Source organism: Manis pentadactyla, chromosome 4 (assembly GCF_030020395.1).
Source record: "Manis pentadactyla isolate mManPen7 chromosome 4, mManPen7.hap1, whole genome shotgun sequence".
Taxonomy (NCBI): Eukaryota; Metazoa; Chordata; class Mammalia; order Pholidota; family Manidae; genus Manis; species Manis pentadactyla.
The window spans coordinates 172,757,709-172,773,822 of NC_080022.1; the positions used below are offsets into that span (position 1 = coordinate 172,757,709).

At 56.8% G+C, this 16,114-nt stretch overlaps 1 protein-coding gene and 1 long non-coding RNA gene across 10 annotated transcripts in view; one reads left to right on the plus strand and one right to left on the minus strand.

Moving 5' to 3' along the window:
* Nucleotides 1-286: 286 nt before the first annotated feature.
* LOC118911310 (uncharacterized) lies at nt 287-12,760 on the minus strand. The gene is made up of 3 exons (XR_005024400.2): nt 12,477-12,760; nt 7,714-7,801; nt 287-408 (listed from the first exon to the last, which is right to left on the minus strand). It is a non-coding gene; the product is annotated as an uncharacterized LOC118911310 (long non-coding RNA).
* HDAC5 (histone deacetylase 5) overlaps nt 688-16,114 on the plus strand; it is a 33,951-nt gene continuing 18,524 nt past the window's right edge. For 2 of the 9 annotated variants that reach the window (XM_036883135.2, XM_036883142.2), the window contains exons 1-3: nt 688-829; nt 6,208-6,418; nt 13,256-13,330. In XM_036883135.2, the coding sequence (XP_036739030.2) occupies nt 6,397-6,418; nt 13,256-13,330 (97 nt within the window). In that variant the 5' untranslated portion in view covers nt 688-829; nt 6,208-6,396. Of the gene's footprint in view, nt 830-6,207; nt 6,419-11,957; nt 12,035-12,930; nt 13,331-16,114 lie in introns of those variants that run through there. The other 7 variants (XM_036883136.2, XM_036883143.2, XM_057501549.1 and 4 more) reach the window with 6 other exon arrangements.

The following is a 16,114-nucleotide window of genomic DNA, read 5'->3' on the forward strand; positions in this document are numbered from 1 at the left end:
TACTCATTTTTAACACAGCGATGTTTATTCCGTAGTGTAAATTTTTGTTAGAGGACTTACAGGGTAATTGACAAACTGTTTATTGATCACACATACTCATATTGTGTCCTGAGAGTTGTAGAGGAGGACGGCACCACAGTCAGGGTCAGGAAGTCTTCCTTTTCAAGTCCTTGGACTGTTGAAACCATACTTTGGCCTTTCTCAGTCTTTTCTTTCCCTGGCACGGATGCAACGTGTGCGGTCGGAGCTGGCAGGTTCAAGACCTGTCCCAGCCATTCACCCGCAGCCTGGCCCCTCAGCTGGGGCCTCCGCGGCCTTCCCAGTTCCTAGGAATTCATCCCCAGTTCGCCTCCTCCACCGCGGGAAGGCTTGTTGAGGAGAAGCTTAGGTAGGCAGCGACTGCACCATCTATGGTTTGGAAAGGAAGTGGAGGAAGCGCAGGGAGGAAGATCGAGCGTTTCTACTACAACTCGCCTGGCCTTCCCCGCGACTCCCCATCGCAATCCTAGGCTGGGTACCGGCCCTTTAAGAAACTGTCACGGTGGCGCTGCTGGCCCCGCCCAGCGGGGGGAGGGCCGAAAGGGAGGGGAGGGGTTGGTGTTGGCTGAAGCGGGAGGCAGGTTGTTGGGGGGGGTCTGGGTCTATTTTTAGCTCTGGGTCGGGTCACGTGACGGGAGTGACGTCTCCGAATGTTGTTGTTGGTGGCGGCGGCGAGCAGAGCCGGAGGAGCCGCCGCAAAGATGGAGGAGCCGTCGAGGAGGCGCTGCCGCTGCTGCCGCCGCCGCTGCTGCCGCCGCCGCCCGCGAAGCCGGAGCTCGAGCCGCAGGGGGTGAGCGCGCCACAACACCCCCATACCGCTTCCTCTCGGTCCCCGGGACGCGAGGTGGCGCCCCCTCCTGCCGTCGCTGCCCTGCGCTCCCGCGCGCGCTCCGCGCTCAGCTTCCTTCCTCCCGGAGCCCGATGCTGGCTGGCGACCCCACGGGAGCATCGCCAGTCCGGGAGCAGGGCTTCGGGGTTGCAGCGCGCGCCCCTTCCCGTCCCTCATGCAGGGGCGCCTTCCCTGCAGTTAAGGGAGGGGCCGGCCTTCCCGAGACCCGCACCCCCAAATGGCCGGGAGATCGGCCGGAGCTGTCTGGTTTGCCTCCTCCCGGGGGTCGCATGTTGCGTTGCAGAGCGATTTGAGCCCTGCGCCGGGATTCTAAGCAGACCCCTCTTTGCGGGACTTCCCTTTCTTGGTACCCTGAGGTGAGGAGCGCTGCCCACCCTATAGCGCTTACACCCAAACCTAAGAACGCGTTTTTGATTTTGTGTCCTTGACTTCCGTGCCTGGAGAGGGGGCCTGCAGGCCCACCTCACTTCTTTCTCCCATTAGTCTCACCGCTTCCCCGTTGAGGCGTTACTGGGTTTGTTCCCACCCTCTTCTCCCGTCTGACACCCTGGAGCCAGAAAGAGCTAGGAGATGAAAGCTCCCCCATTTGTCTGGGGTGGATTGCCCCTCTCCCCCGCCCTTTTTCATCCTGGGTCTGTAGCTTACGGAGGCGGAGGCGGGGACACTGTGCCTTTTAACTTGGGGGAGGCTGCTTCCCTAGCTGTCTCTGGGGCCCTGGGGAAGATGTGAACTGGCTGGGTGATAAGTAATTAATCCTGAAGTCTGGTCGGTGGGGAGAGGAGAGGGGAAGGTGGGGGTGCCCTATTTGGGGGAGGAGGTGGCCACTGTTGGCCTCCTGAGATGAGGTGTGCCTCTTAAGAGGAAGGGTAGCAGCTGCAGTTGCTTTGGGGGGGGTGGCTCAAGGGACCCAACTCTGGCAGTGACCACTGTGCTTCTGGGGCCTGGAATTAGCTTTGTTTGATTGGGGGTGGTGACGGGGGTGATTGGGTTCAGGGCCCAGCTGGGAGGGGTGGATGGGGCCAGGTCATAGGAACAATAGGAGGCAGGGGGTGAGAGACTCAGGAGTCTTGGCAGAGGGACTCCTATACAGACCACCTTGAAGGACTGGAACCGGGGTCTGGGTCTTTCCCTGGGCATCTTCAGGTTCAGAGGATGTAGGGAAGGAGGGTCCCCAGTCCAAGTTCCAGGCACCAAGTCCCCCACCCCCACCCCGACCCCAGCCTATGCTGGCTGTTGAGATGCTGGGTTGGGCTGGGGCTGGTGAGTGAGCCATGTTGGTTGGGCCTGCCTGCTTCTTCATTCCAGTCTTCTCTCCTTCTCAGTCCTAAACACAAAGCTTGGGGAGATCTTGGTTTGCCTCCTACCCCTTTTCTTGAATCCTCTCCTTGCTCTTTCTCCACCTGGACTTGGATTTGGGCTGTGTCTTGAGAAGGCAGGCAGGGGTCTATCTGAGAGGGGTGCACCCCCAGCATTCCTACTGTGTCCTGGGAATGTATGCATGCTGGGAGCCAGAGAGACAGATACCAGGTGCAATAACTTGGGGGCAAGGGTGGAGGGCAAGTTAACTCTGTGCAAGCCTTCCCTTCCTCCCAGTAGATCCTCTCTGGCTGGATCAAGTAATTTGGGGGTGTCTGGGGGCAGCAGTATCTCATGCCCCACCCACTCCAAGTAGCTGCGGAGACAAAGGTTTGCTTTCTCTTCCCTAGGGGTGGTGTCTTAGCTGTGTGTTTAGAAATGGGGCTTGGGGATGGGGGAATATTTTATGTTTTTGTATAAGGGGGGAGGCGGACATGCTATAGGAATTGGGGGGAGTGCAGTCGGTGCCAAAGTACCAGCTGCTCTTTAATAATTAATTCTTCCTACTCACATCCCTTTGAGGAGGGATGTCTGGAACACGGCATCAGGCTCAGCCAGCCTGCTAGAGGACGCGCTCCTGTTGGGGTGGGGGTGGGGGAGAGACTGCCAGGGGGGCGGCTCTTGGCATTTTTGGAGCACTGTCGGTTGCTCATGAATGAAAACCTGATGCAGCCTTTGAGGGGGCCTATTGTAGCTGACTTTGGCTAATTAAACTTTCTCTTACCGTTCTTTTCCTCTATCCCACCTCACCCCAGCCCCTGCCCCAGCCCTTTCTTGAATGGGGACCCTGTCTCCTAGTGCTGGGGAGGGGGTAACAATCTGCCTGAGGTTTTAGGGCAAACAGACCTGGTCTTCTGCCCTCTGCCTCCGCCTTCTACCTCCCTCTCCTCTCATCACCGCCCCCCCCCCTTTTTTTTCTAGAAATAGCAGCCTCCTCCATCTGGCTTGTGCAGATGCCTGGAGCTGCGTTTGAGCAGACAAACAGAAATGGGCCGATTGCAAAAATGAATTTGTCAGCCTGGTGCCTTTTTTTCTCCCCTGTTGTCCTGCTTCCCTTAGTTTGGGGTCTGGACATCCAAGTTGGCCTCCCCTCATGGCTTACAATCCTGGGCTTCTGGTGGCCCAGTTTGGGGAAGATACATGTGATGGAAGCTGTTGGAGGCTGGGAAAAGTGGACTGCTATGGCCATGGTCAGGAGACGTCCAAATGAGAAGTCCTTTGTACGCTGGGATGGATTGTCTGGGAGTGTAGCTTTCAGATGAAGTCTTCGGGGTACATCTCAGATGGTGGGCAATCTCAGGTTCATGAGATTTGGTCCAGAGAGCTCACCTGGCCACTTGTAACTAGGGAGGGGACTCTGGCCGCAGTGCTTAGGACTTGGGCCTGCCTCTAGTTGGTGTGTTGGGAGAGGCCTGCCTGGTAGTGCTGGAGCCAAGGTTCCAGAGAGGCCCTCGAAGGGACACCCAACACCCCAGGAATTCTGAGGGAGTTGCCCCGCAGGGCAGCATTGTGAACTTGTGGCCTTTGGGGCATTACATTGATTCATGTCTCCCTCACTTGTCTGCCCTTCTCCTCCCAGCCTCTGACAGAGTTTTTATTGCTCATAAATGGGGTGGGGAGTGTCCCCCTAGGGTTTGCCCTATCTTCTCTGGCTTAGCCATGAACTTGCAGGGTGAGAGGCAGCTGGTTTCCCTCATTCTTTGCCCTGCCATCCAGGCTTGAGGTGGGTATGGGTCCTGGAGTGGGACAGAGGTCTGTCTGGAAGAGAGACTTGACAGGGGCAGGGGGAGGGCCTGGGGTCTGCTTACTTACGACTTCATGGAAGCCAGGCTGCTCACTGGTTTGGAATCCAAGTGTTTGGTCATCCCGGAGCCACACAGCTATTGGTCCCTGACTGTCCACTGTTATATAAACAGTCAGCAGTGACTTTCTCCTGCAGAGGAGGAACCAAATAGCTCAGGTTTTAACCATAGCTCTGGCCTTTTTCGCCCTCCATGCCCCACCCCAGACAAGAATCGACACCTATTCTGATCGGATACTGCTTTGTTTCTGAGGAGTTCCCTTTTCACTCAGGAGGCCTGATGGGGATATTGGCAGACACTGCCCACAGGTGGGCAGGGGCCCAGGGGTCCTGCTGCATCCTGCAGGGTGGGAGCCCACTGGGAGTTCTAGGAGCTCCTGCCTTCCTCATCTCCCTGGGGCATGAGATGGGGGGGCTCAGGGTGGATTTTAACTTAGCTTTTGTGCCATTGAGGCCCTATCCTTTCTGGGTGCCCTGCTGTGATGTCTTTCACCAAGAAGATGGGCTCGGCCACTCAGTCTGCTGGGAGTCATAGGAATTTCTGAACCTGTGCTCTCCAGTCCACGGGAAAGGGTGTGAGTGGGACCGGGCGCCAGCCCTGGGGTGGGCACAGGCTGAGCTGCCTGCCCATGCAGGCCCTGCCGGGGCACCAGCAGCCCCACCTGCCGCATTCCTGAGCTTGGCCCCACACCTGTGCCTGCCTAGAGCAATTTAGCCCCTTCACTCTGCCTCCTCCTGCCTTCCCTCTGAGTGCACTTTCTCCAGCTAGAGTCCAGATCCTGTGGGTGAGATCAGGGGGCAGCAGGCTTAAGAAGATTTGAGTTCTTCTTAGTGTGTGCATGGGGTGTGTGTGTGTGGGTCTGTGCCCGTGCCGTGGCTGACTGCCTGGCTACTCCACTCCAAATGGACCCCACCCGTGGGAATCCTTGATGAGAATGCAAGGCTTACTGAGAATTAATCCTGCCAGGAAGGTGAGGTGGGGGGGGGAGGCAGAGCTGATTGCTTGTTTCCGGCTGGAGGAGCAGAGTTAGAACTTAAGCATCCAGCTCTTCTCAGCTTCATCTGATCACTTCCTGCTACCTAATTTTTATGGGGTATTGGAGGGCCTGCCTTCATTTGGAAGAAAATGAGATCATGTCTGGGGTGGATCATGGGCTGTTTAGGGATGGGCCCAGGTGGGTGCATGCGTAGTGTCTGGGGTTTGAGGACTAGCTGTGGGGCAGAGGCAGGTAGGGAGCTGGAGGTGTAGGGACAGGTTGGCAAACTCATCCTGTAATACTGGGACATCTCTGTTGCAATATTGGTCTCAACAGGCCCACTGCTGGGCCTTTTGGTGCCTTTGTACAAACTGGGGAAAGGTGTCCCTTACTCTAGGTGAACTTAGCCTGGGTGACCCATGGCTTGGCAGGAAGAACACAGACTAGATTTCAGACCTGCTTGCGCAGGACACAACCTGTACAGCACAGACAAAGCCCTACTCTTGGGCCCTGGTCCCTAGACTGGGGGCCACTGGATATGGATGGGTAAGTGTCTTTGCCTTTCCATGTTTCTGTGGAAACAAAATGGGTTATGGAGGGGTGGTTACTCTCTTTCCCTGACCTATTGTTGAATGGGAGAGACCAAGACAGAAGCACATCACATTTCCAGAGTTGAATGGCCTCAGATGGGCATTAGAGGCTCAAGGGTCAGAGAGTAGAGTAGATGACTCTCAGAGTCGTAGCTCAGTCTTCTGAGGCTGGGATACCAGTTTCTCTCCTAACTACTGCCAGTGACTCCAGATCCACCCTGCATCTCCCACTGCTATGGATACAGTTTAGAAACCTCCCTGCTCTTTCTCCTTTAGCACAACTCAGTCTCATATCAGGCACCCTTGGGAGTCTACAAGGTCTCCTCACTTGGCAGTGGACACTGTTGGCCTGAAAAGGAGTTTGTTCAGGTGTGGCTGCTATAGCCACTTCCCTTCCCTTGAGTGCTGGCAGCCTTGCCAGTTAGAAAGACAAGAAACCAGGGTCTCGTCCAGTTCTGCTGATTCCCTTTGTATCCCTAGGCAGGTGTACCGCCTTCTCTTTTCCAGGTGGAAACTGACAAGCAAGCTCCGAGGTCTCTTTGACTCTCAGATTCCTGTGTTGGGGGCCTCTAACCCTGCTCCATCTCTCTCCAGGGATGCTGTTATGAGTGCCTGACTGCCTCGCCCTGGAGGATGGCCTCGGATGGGCGTTAGAGGCACAGCGGCCCCGGGCTCCTGTCCCGTCCGTCTGTCTGTTATCGGCTGTCTCTCTTGACATCACTGCAGCTCCACCCCCTCCCATCCCAGCCCCCAACACCAGCTTCCTGCAGCCCCAGAGCCGGTATGAACTCTCCCACCAAGTCGGGTAAGAGCTGCGAGGCTGGAGATGTGCACCCTGGGGTGGCTTTGGCCACAATTGGCTGTGTGGGTTTCCAGCCCAAACCAGCTGACTTTTAGGGTCGCAGCTGTGTAGAAATGAAGCGTCAGGTGTGGAGAAAAGGACAGAGACAAACCCGAAGTTGACCATGGAGTAGAGCTGGGAATTAATGGGTCAATGGTCTAGCCTGGCCCTGGGAGACATGGGTCCAACTCTGTCCCCATGCCTGCCCTCTCACCTTGGGGGCCTTCATTCCAGCTCTGTCCTGCCCTGTTCACCAAGACAGGCAGGCCTGAGGGGGGCTGTGTATCCCTGAATCTCACTGGGTGGTCCAGGGATGATGTTGGAAGGAATTCCCTACAGCACATGAATGTTCAGCTTCCATTCTGTGGTGGCAGCTTCTCTTCCCTGTGGAGTGTTTCTCTGCATTCTGTACATTTTTTCTTAGTGGAGGTTTGCAGGGCCTGTGACCTTAGCCCATGTTGGGGTGTGTGATATTGGAGTCGGGGGTGCAGTGACATGTTGGCAGAGGAGTCTTGGCTGTCTCCTTTGAGTCTAGGTAGACTGTCCCTTCTCTTGAGCCCTGGACATCGTGGATTCCTAATTTGGGGTATCTTACACTAAGATTTCCTGTTTCCCTCTGCTCCTAGGAGCCTATCTAGTGCTGCCAGAAATAGTCCATGGGTGGGACCCCAGGTAGCGTTGTGCTGGGTGGGTCTGGGTGTATGCCCATGAGGATGTGTCTACGTGCCCTGGGCCAGACCCTCCAGACTTCTTGCAGGAGGGTTGTGGGTCTGAGTGGTCAGAGTAATAACTGCCTTCTCTCCTTGGCTGTCTCCTTCTGCATAGTCTTAAAGCGTCAGAGTCCTTCTTGCTCAGTTTCACCCATCTTGGACCCCACATCTTTTTCCAGAGGGATAGAAGGATATTTTTCCTTCTTTTGGGCTTAGAGTCGAGACCCTGCTTGAAGGATGGTACAGAAGCAGCATCAGCATCACAGAGGGATCCAGGCCTTCTCTCCCCCACGGTCAATTGGCTGGACCAGACGCTTTCTGTTGTGGGGTCCCAGCACTGGTGATATGTGAGAGAGACCCTGCCTGGGGTCCTAGGGGCTCCGGCAGACTCAGGGAAGCTGGGAGCTGGTGGGATTATCTGGGCTTGTGCCGTTTATTTTGGTCAGGGCTGCGCCCCCTCCCCTCTCCCTTTGTAGCACGCCATTTCCAGAGCATGGGCTGTAGGCAGAGTAGAGTGCCAGCTGTAGAAGCTGGGCTCCTGAGACGTACCAAGTGAGCTTTGCCTGTTGAACCCCCACCTGCAGCGGTTGCGGTTCTTCCCCAGATCCTCCTGCCTCTGCCCTTCCTTTCATTTAACCTGTGGGAGTTGTGCAAGGTGTTAGACACGGAGAAGTCTGTGTGCCCTTGGTACTGGAGGGGTGGCTGTCAAGTTCTGCCTTCCTGCTTCCTCCTCAGGCTAGTCTGGCAAAGGGAAAGGGGGGGGAGGGTTGGTGGGTTCTCATCAGTCCCCTGCCCGTCTCAGCTGGACACTGCCCCTGGCAGGGCAGGTCGTGCCTGGCAGTGCTGCCTACTGCTCCTCTCCTCTGAGCTGCTGCACTGACCTGACCAGGAGCCACCTCCAGTCACACTGGGGTCTGACCCTTGGCCCAGTGAACGGAAGCAGCCCAGAGGCAGCTGTTGGTGGCTTGGGAAGGACCCGTCCTAGCTTTGGAGTTTCATTCTCTTATAGTAAAAAGCTAAAATCCTCAATTTTGAATATGAGAAGGCACTGGGTTGCTTTTCATAGGTCTTGTGGTCCCAGTTCCCCTTGCAGCCAGTGCTGTCAGTGCTGGCAGGAGTGTGGCGGTAGCTTGGGGTGTCCGCCAGCACAGGAGGCAGGCTGCCTGGGAGTGGCTGCGGAGCCAGCCAGGAGGGGCTTCCTGAGTCGGGCCTGTGGCATTGGCCTTGCCTCCTGGCTGACTTTCCAGCTCCCCCCAGCAGGGGGAGATGCTGTCTACGTGAGTTTGGGAAGGAGGGAGTTTGGGAAGGAGGGAGAGTAGGAGGGGGCCAGAGACTGGGAACTTCATTTGGGACTGTGGCGAGGCCTCCGAGTTGGGATCATTGCTTGGGGGCATCCCCCTGAGGCCCTTCTCTCAAAGCCTTCCTGGGGCTCTGGGACTGCCTGTGGTACGTGGAGTTAGAACTGCCCTGGGCCAGGGAGAGGCAGCTGCCCTGCGCCTGCTATTCCTAGAGTTCAGGGTAGCATCTGGGCTGGGAGTGGGGTGCTTGGTACATGGCAGAAGCCTGGAAAGCACATGCCTTTCGACTCCATGGAAGTAAAATGAAACCATGAGTTGTGTAGCTGGGGCATGCAGGTGTCCTCCGTGGATGCCCTACAGGAAGCCCCAGGGAAGAGCACGGAGCCACCGGGTGGGGATAGAAGTGGGATGATGAAAATGGTTAGTCCCCGGGGCCTGGGTGCCCTCACCCCTGATCACCTCCCACCCCCTCCCCAATCCCCGAAGACTTGCTCCTCTCTCCTTAGGGCACAGAACAGCACTGTTCCTGGTTCCTCTCCATTTCTCTCAGGACAGGAGCTTTCCTGTTCAGCAAATCTTTGCTTAGTATCCCCAATGTGCTGATCCTGAGCTTGGGAAAAATGGTAGATGGTCTATCCCTGCCCTCATAGCAAACAAGTTAGTAAGGAAACATGTCCCAGGTAGGGGGTGGCAGGCAGAGACTTGGAGTGATTTACTTCTGGGGCTCACTCCCCTCCCCGGAGAGTGGGAGCTGATAGACTTGCCTCTGGGCTGGGCTGAATGCCAGCCCTTGACCTGATTTGCCTCTTTTGCAGTCCTGGGAGTTAGAGGCAGAGGCCATTGATGGGGCTTCCCTGAGGAGGCCGCTCTCTGCATCTGGCTTCTCTTTAGGCAAAAGGGGGGTTGAGGAGTGAGGCTTTCTTTAGTTTTCTGGAACTGATCATTTCTGCTCCCCTCCATGGGACTGAAAGACTGACAGAGTCCCCTCCTGCCTGGGCTCAGCTGGCCAGGTTAGAGGAGCTGCCCTGGGAGCAGAGGAGAGGGTGAGTGACGCCCACCATGTGAGCTGGTCTAGGCGGCGACAGGCCCAGAAGGAGGTGGCCAGGTTCCTTACTCCCAGCATGGGAGGGGAGACAAGCTTCATGACAACACCTGCCCGCCTAGCGCCTCCCAGCATGCTCCACACTTTCTCTCCTTCCTTTCCCCAGGAGGGAGAGGGAGGGAGAATAACATCCCCTCCTTTCTGGGTGACCAGAGAAACTGGGGCATGGGTGTGGGGTGGAGCAAAAGGAACCTCGGCGTCCTGCCTCCAAGCCTCAGGCTCAGGCTCTGCCTCTGAGCCCCCGGGGAAGGCGGGCAGTCAGCCTTGAGAAAGAGAAAGTGGGTCAGTGTCATTCGCGTGGGTATGGGGTCTGGGAAGTGGGCTCCTGGCATCCCTTCCCACCTAGATGCCCCCAGGTGCACCTCTGTGCCTACTGTAGATCAGAATCTGCTCCACCCTCCTCATCCTTCCCTGCTCCCTCATTCCAAAGGGATTGAAGGCCTAGAATGGGATAGTCGGAGGAAGCAAGGTCAACCCTCAGGGGATGTGGGAGGTGCCAAAGTAGATGTTCACCTTTTTCCTGGACTTGCTTTCAAAGGAGAGGGATGAACCACCAGTGAGCATGGGACCTGGCACACGGCAGCTCCCAGGTGATGCCGATGGGCTCCAGCATGACTGGGCTCAAAGGGCAGTAGAGAACTGGAAGGCAGGCAGGCCTGCTGTCTCTGTACTCCAGGGCAGCTGGCGCCCTGCACTCTGTCTGGGCTGCTCCTGGGCCAGCCTATGGCTTTTTTACTGTGCAGCAAACAGACCTGGCTTTCTTCATTTTGGTCAGGGCCCCACCCCAGCCTTTTGGGCCCAGGAAATGGAACCTGGAGGAACTCGAAGAGCTGGCATTAGACTCTTCCCCTCCTCCAGATTTGGAGGGTCAGGAGGCTTGAGCCAAGCTTCCGAGGGAACACAGCCATTGCAGTCTGTAGGGGATGGTGCTGGCTTCAAATGAGACTCAGGTACCCCATGCTTGATGGGAGCTTTGTAAGGTTTGGGGTGACATGGGAGAGCCAGGTGGGTGGGGAGGGAGAAGAGAAATGAACCATGAAGAAAGAGGCTATAAAGCAGGAAGGGTTGAAGTTAGACACTGGGAAGACCTTATTGTGTAACTTGAATCTCAGAAGTAAAAAAGACACTTGTCCCCAAGTTAAAGGCCTCCTCTTTTACTTCCCTGGAGGATTCTGGGAAGTGCTTGAGGATAGATTAGTTGTGTCTGACACTTTACTTCCTACTTTATACTGCTTCGAATGCCTAACAGTGATGGGAACTGCTCTAAGCCCCTGGCTTGGGTCACCTCTGGGTTCTCCCACCTTTCCTAAGCTCAGAATTCTCTTTTCTTAGGTTTCTGGCTGCTCCAGGTTCTGGGAGCCCTGCTTTTGACTCACTGAAGCTGATGTCTTCCTCTCCTCCAGAACAGGGCTCCCTAGCATACTCTCCTGTGCCTGGGGCAGGCAGAGAGAGCCAGGACAGGGCTAGCCAGCCCTTCCGGTTGCTCCCAGCGTGGGTGGGTGGAGTCCTGGGCTGGGAGGGGCTCCTGCCTCTGGCTTTCTGGGCTCTCCTGAGTCTGCTGCCTGTCATCCCACTAAGGGGTACCTTGACTTTCCCTACCCTTTCCTTCTTGAGAGAGCTTGGTTGGCCAAGATGAGGTCGAAGCAGGGCTTAGTGAACAAGGTCTCCAGATCTATTCTAAGGTGTCTACCAACTCTAGACCCTTGTGGGAAAGCACTGCTCCACCATCATTTTGCTGCAGTCTTCCCTGGCCAAGAAGTCAAGGCTCCAGATCCTTGTTTAGGTCCTGTTCTCCTCTACCCTGCCACTGCCAGTCTACATCCTGCCAGCCAGTCTAGGACCTGGAAAAGCACACCTCTGCCACGTGCCCTATCCATGTGTTCCCCACACCTGAGGGCAGGAGGTCCCTTTACTGTTGCTGGCTAGCAAGATGGGCTCCAGGAGCAACAGCCAGTGTGTCCTTGGTTGGCCAGCTCCTTCCAACAGAGGAGGGTGAGGTCATCTAGTCCAGGGAGAGGACAGGTGTCCCTGGCTCCGTGCCTGGAGTTGGGGGCAAGGAGGGGCCAGGAGGGGCCTCCAAAATAGAAACTGTGACATCAGGAAGGGGGAGGGGGACACAGACCCAGGAATAGCCAGTCTATTAAAAGGCTCCAGTGAGGTCGGGGGGCCAAGTGGGATCTCCGTACCAGTGGGATGCACAACCTGAGGAGAAGGGATAGTCGCCTCTGTGGGAAGGGTAGGTGGGCATCACCATCCTGATGGTGTACCAGCACCAAGTCCCAGTGGCCCCAGGAATGGGCTGCTCTGCCAGGGTCCTGGGTGGGAGTGTGGGGGGGTGTCAATGTACTTGTTAACAAAAACCCTGAGGCAGTTTCATGTCCTCCCTTGTGTAGGAGGCAGTGGGCTGTGGTGGTTAGAGCTCAGACTTGAGCCTCGGACATCCCAGCCCTATCGTTTAAGCAGACCTAGGGTGAGTGACTTCATCTCTCTGTGCCTCGGTTTCCCTATCTGCCCGTATCTCCTGAGGTTACCATGCAGAATAAATGAGGTGATGTATGTGCTGGTCTTAGCATTGCATCTGGCACATTGCCAGGGAAAAGCTAACCTGTGCTCTGAGAATGGGCAGGTGCTCCGGGTCCCCTTCCCTGGGCAGGGGTGAGGCCTCTGCAGGAAGAGCCTCCCTGCCCTCCTGGAAGAAAGCTGAGCTGCTCTTGGAGGTAGTATCCCTGAGGGGTAGAAGGGTGCTGCCTTTAGCTGCTGCTCAGGGGTCTCCTGGTTGAGGGGGCAGCTCTGGAGGAGAACAGATGTTAAATAAATTCCCATCGGCTGTTAGAAGGACTCTAGGGAAGATGCAGAATTAGGCCAGGTGGCCCTGTCTGCTGCCCTCTCCCGGACCCTTCCAGTTCCTTTACCTGCTGTGGATGGTGACAGGGAAGATAGAGGATGGAATCCAGCCCCTCGCCTGCCAAGAAGAGCACCAGAGCTGCTCCCAGACACTTGGGTACTCCGGCCTGTGCCCTTCCTCAGCCCAGTCCCTGGCCACCGGGCTCTGTGGCCTTGGCCCTAAGGGCAGGCCCTCCCTTGTTCCCATCCCCCCGCCTGGCGCTTCCTCCTGGGGTGGAACACGCCCCCCCCCCCCCCCCACGGGGCCTCCGCCAGGGCTGGCAGCCGGCCGGCGGCTCCCTGAGCATGCTCCACCTATTTATAGACAGGGCCCTCCCCCAACTGCTATTTCAGTCTTCTGCCAGCTGCCGGCGGCTCATTCGGGAAGGAGGAGCAGGGAGCCAGGCCCAGAGCTGTCACCAGGGCTGGGAGGGAACACAGAGAGCCCGCCTGCCTGCTGAGCTCCCCTTCCTGTCCCCTGAGTACTCAGCCGTACCGGCTCCTGGAGCTGGGGAAAAGCTGGTGGTTGGATGCCCCTCTAGAGGAGAGCTGGGCCTATAGCTCCAGGGCCTCCTGGTTCCTCCCGCCGCCAGGAGGGCCCAGGCCGATGAGGTGCCTTCCCGCAGCACGGGTCTCAGCAGCAGTGGCCTGAGGGAGCCCCTGAGCAGTGAGGGCCCTGCCCAACCACCTTCCCTCTGGCCGACTCCCGCCTTCGGCGGCCCCCTCCCTGGCATGCTGCTGGTGCCCAAGGCTCAGGGGCTCGTGGAGATGCTGCAGACCATCTATGAGACGGAATCCTGTTTCTCAGCAGATGGGATGTCAGGCCGGGAACCATCCTTGGAAATCCTGCCTCGGACCCCTCTACACGGCATCCCTGTGTCAGGTAAGTGCTTTGGTATCCCTGCCTGCCCTCTGCCATTGGGCATTCTTGTCCCTGGGTCTGAGCCTTACCCACATGGGGTCCTACTTAGATCTTTCTGGAGGGCTTTGTTGAGAAGGTGGTCAGGGGAGGTGTGCTCACTGAGGTGGGCTTCCTTGCCCTCCCTGGTCTGGAACATGTCCTTCTGCCATGCCTTCCAGCTGTACTCTGCTGTATCTCTGAGTCCTTTTGGCCTCCAGCAGGGTCAGCATCAACTGCTGGGGACTGTGGAGTACTGGAGGGTCCTGGCCTCATGGGCACCTTGGTCAGAGGGGACAAAGTGGGTCAGTGACCTGCCTCCAGGTTGCCCGCTCCCCAGGTCTGGGCAGGGGAAGAAGCCATAGCCAGAGTGTCCACAAGAATAAAGTCTGCCCCAGCTGCTCTGGCTGGGTTCTGGAGGTTCAGAGGGTCCAGTACAGTGATTTCTGCAAGTTTCCAGTCAGGAGTCCCCTGGGAATCAGACACTCGGGGAGGAGTCTTGATGCAGCTATGATAGAGTTAGGCAGAGGTTGGCAGCTGGGGTGTTGGGCGCTACCTTAGCTCCAACTTCTGTATACCTCTCCTTCCCCCTGACCTTGGTTTATTCCCATCTTGTGAGGATGAAGGGGCGTTACTCTGGGTCATTTGGGCTTGAGATCCCCAGCCCTGCCACCTTCTCGGCAGGGACTTTTTTAAAGGCTCCTGGTGGGGGGTGGGGTCCCCAGAGCTGGGCCACTGCCTCTCTTCCTCCCAGGGACCTGTTGGCAGCATCAGGCCTTTCTGGCACAGCCTCCCTACCAGGCCGGCACCACAAGATGCTTCCTCTAGGGAGGGGCCTGCTGGACCCATGCCTGCTTGGCCCCTCCTGGCAGTGGCTTGGCACTTGGGTGTGGGTGTCTGTGTGTGTCTGTATGGGGAGTCTGCCTCTAGATACGTAGGTGTGGGTCCTAAGCTTTGAAGTGGAAGGTAGAAACTATATGCCTACCTACGCAGGTACCTGTGGTCTGGCTCTCGGCTATCCAGGGATCAGATTGCAGGCGGGCTAGGATGTGTCAGAGGTCGAATGTTTTGTGAAGATTTGGAAAATGCTTGGAACAAGGCTTGCCATTTTCCTGGGCATAGATGCCCATGTAGTTTCCTAGGGTAGGGGCATAACCCTGGGGGCCAGCCATGCAAAATACCTACCCAGTCCCCTGGGAGGGAGTATAAATATGATTGCTGGGTAAGCCCTGGTCTAGTTGAGCCTGCAGCTCTAGCTGAGGACTCTGTCTGCTCATCCCTTCCCTAAAGCTTCTGGGAGTCAAGGTGGTCTCTTGGAAAGCAGAACACTGACTGTACAAAATACCTGCTTGGGGACAACTCTACCCCATTTGGTAAATGCCCTGTCAGTCCACCCATCCTGCCCTGTGCCCCCTGTCCCTTGCCTTCCAGCGGCAGCTGGCAGTTAGCTTGAAGTTTCCTCTTCAGTATGTTCTCTCACCTCCTTTCAAGGTAGACCCTTTGCAGACTGGAGCCCTGCTAGCTGCATCCCTTCCCTAAGGCTGCCTGCTTGCCCCTGCATAGGCCCCCCCGCAGCCAGTCCCTTTTTCCAGATCCCTGTCTCCCCCTGCACCCCAACACTGCCTAGCTTTCTGTTAGATGGTGCGGTCCATGCTGGCAGGAGGGAGGCGTGAGTCACCTCAGTGACTCGGTGAGAGGGCTAAGAATGTTCCCCCTGTGCAGCTCTGATGCTGTGTCTGTGACGCGGCTGGGGACAGATATAGGCCTGGAGCTCGGCTGCCTTGTTTTTTTTTTTTGACTCTGGAATGTAAATAGATGTTTCAAATAGAAACACTTTAACCTTTGGGTTAAAAAAAAATCCACCCCGGATAAACACGGCCATGAGGGCCAAGCAGCCTGGTGTTCCCCTTCCCCAACCTCTGCCTCTTCTCCCCATCTCTTGATAAGTCTCCAGACAGGTCAAGCCTGTGGCTAAAAAAGCAGGTGTCCAGGGATGTTTCTTGGGTGGTGTGTGCCACCAGGCCACTCCAGCCCACGGGTTTGGGGAATAGGGCTTCCCAGAATGGGTGCCTACTCTGGACTCTGCCTGCTCCAGCTGCAAGACCTTGGGACCCTATTCTAGGGGCATCTTTGTTCTCTGGGCTGTCCTGTTTACTGCCATTCCCCAGCACTCAGCACAGTGCCTGGCACATGGATGAATGAATGTTGTTTGAGGGGGCTGGTGTCCAGGGCTGGTGGCAGCATTCCTGGGCTCTATTCTGGGGTTTGGCCCTCTAGGCGAATAGACACATACGGTGAGTTGCCCCGGAGGATGAGCCGCAGCATTGGCAGGCAGAGCCCATGAGGGATGCAGAGCACTGTCTGCTGTTCCTGCTTGAAGAAGGGGCAAATTGCAGCTTCCACTAGTGCCATCTGAGGTCTTCCTTGACATATGGGGTGTCTGCCTGGCTCCCCCGCAACAGCTGAGCATACAGTGGGCATCCCCTTCATCCAGGCCTGGTCCCAGGTTTGGGAGCCCAGGAGCTTAAATTCTGGATTGGGACTCCCAAGGACTCAGTGCTGGGGGACCCCCTGCCTCCCTCCTGTGGGTCCTGAAGCCCCTCCGCCTGGACCCGGCAGAGCTGATGCTTGGGCAGTGTGCGGGATGTTATGAGCAGGCATGGAGGAGTCTCCTTTCCCCGGTAAGGGAGGGTATGCATCTTGCTTGTGCAAGGAAGGATGCTATGGATTCTGGGAAGTGCCTTGGGGTTTGTGTTTGGTATTGGGGTT